This window comes from Myotis brandtii, unplaced genomic scaffold (assembly GCF_000412655.1).
Source record: "Myotis brandtii unplaced genomic scaffold, ASM41265v1 scaffold1166, whole genome shotgun sequence".
In the NCBI taxonomy this organism is placed as follows: Eukaryota; Metazoa; Chordata; class Mammalia; order Chiroptera; family Vespertilionidae; genus Myotis; species Myotis brandtii.
In genome coordinates, this window is record NW_005354034.1 from 441,104 (window position 1) to 441,640 (window position 537).

General features: G+C 66.5%; 1 protein-coding gene across 1 annotated transcript in view; it reads right to left on the reverse strand.

Annotated features, from left to right (window-relative positions):
• KIAA1024 (KIAA1024 ortholog) overlaps positions 1–537 on the reverse strand; it is a 40,168-nt gene that overhangs the window by 37,627 nt on the left and 2,004 nt on the right. The window contains exon 4 of the mRNA XM_014529201.1: positions 66–535. Coding sequence (XP_014384687.1) covers positions 66–535 — 470 coding nt within the window. The remainder of the gene's footprint in view (positions 1–65; positions 536–537) is intronic.

Here is a 537-nt window from a genome sequence, read left to right on the forward strand (position 1 = left end):
GGGGCCCGGAGCCAGGGACACCCACCGAGCCGCGCCCCGGCCATGCGAGCCGGAGTCTCAATTACCTCTTTGTGTTTCCGACGCCAGTCCTTGCTCTCCCCGGGGCCTCGGTCTCTGACCTCCTCCTCCTCCTCGTCCAGGCCCAGGCGGTTGGCGTAGGTGATGGTGCGCCAGTCCCTGGGCGAGTTGGAGATGCTGGCGATTTTGGACTCCGTGGCGCTGTTCTCCTCCGTCAGCGACCGGGAGGACGGCCTGGCGAACAGGCTCTTCTTCAAGGCCTTGACACGGAGGGCCCCGCTGGTCAGGGAGTTCAGGTCCACCTGCACCCTGGCCGTCTCGGGCGGCTGCATCTTCTGACCCAGCTTATTCAGTTTGCCCAGCACCTGGCAGATCTCCTCGCGGACCCCCGACAGCGACTCCAGCTTGCGCTCGATCTCGCCGACCCTGAGCACCAGCCTGCAGACGCTGGTCTTCAGCTCCTCTTCGGAGCGGTGGCCGGGCTCAGGCCGCTTGCCCTTTTCTCCTTGGCTGCCAGGG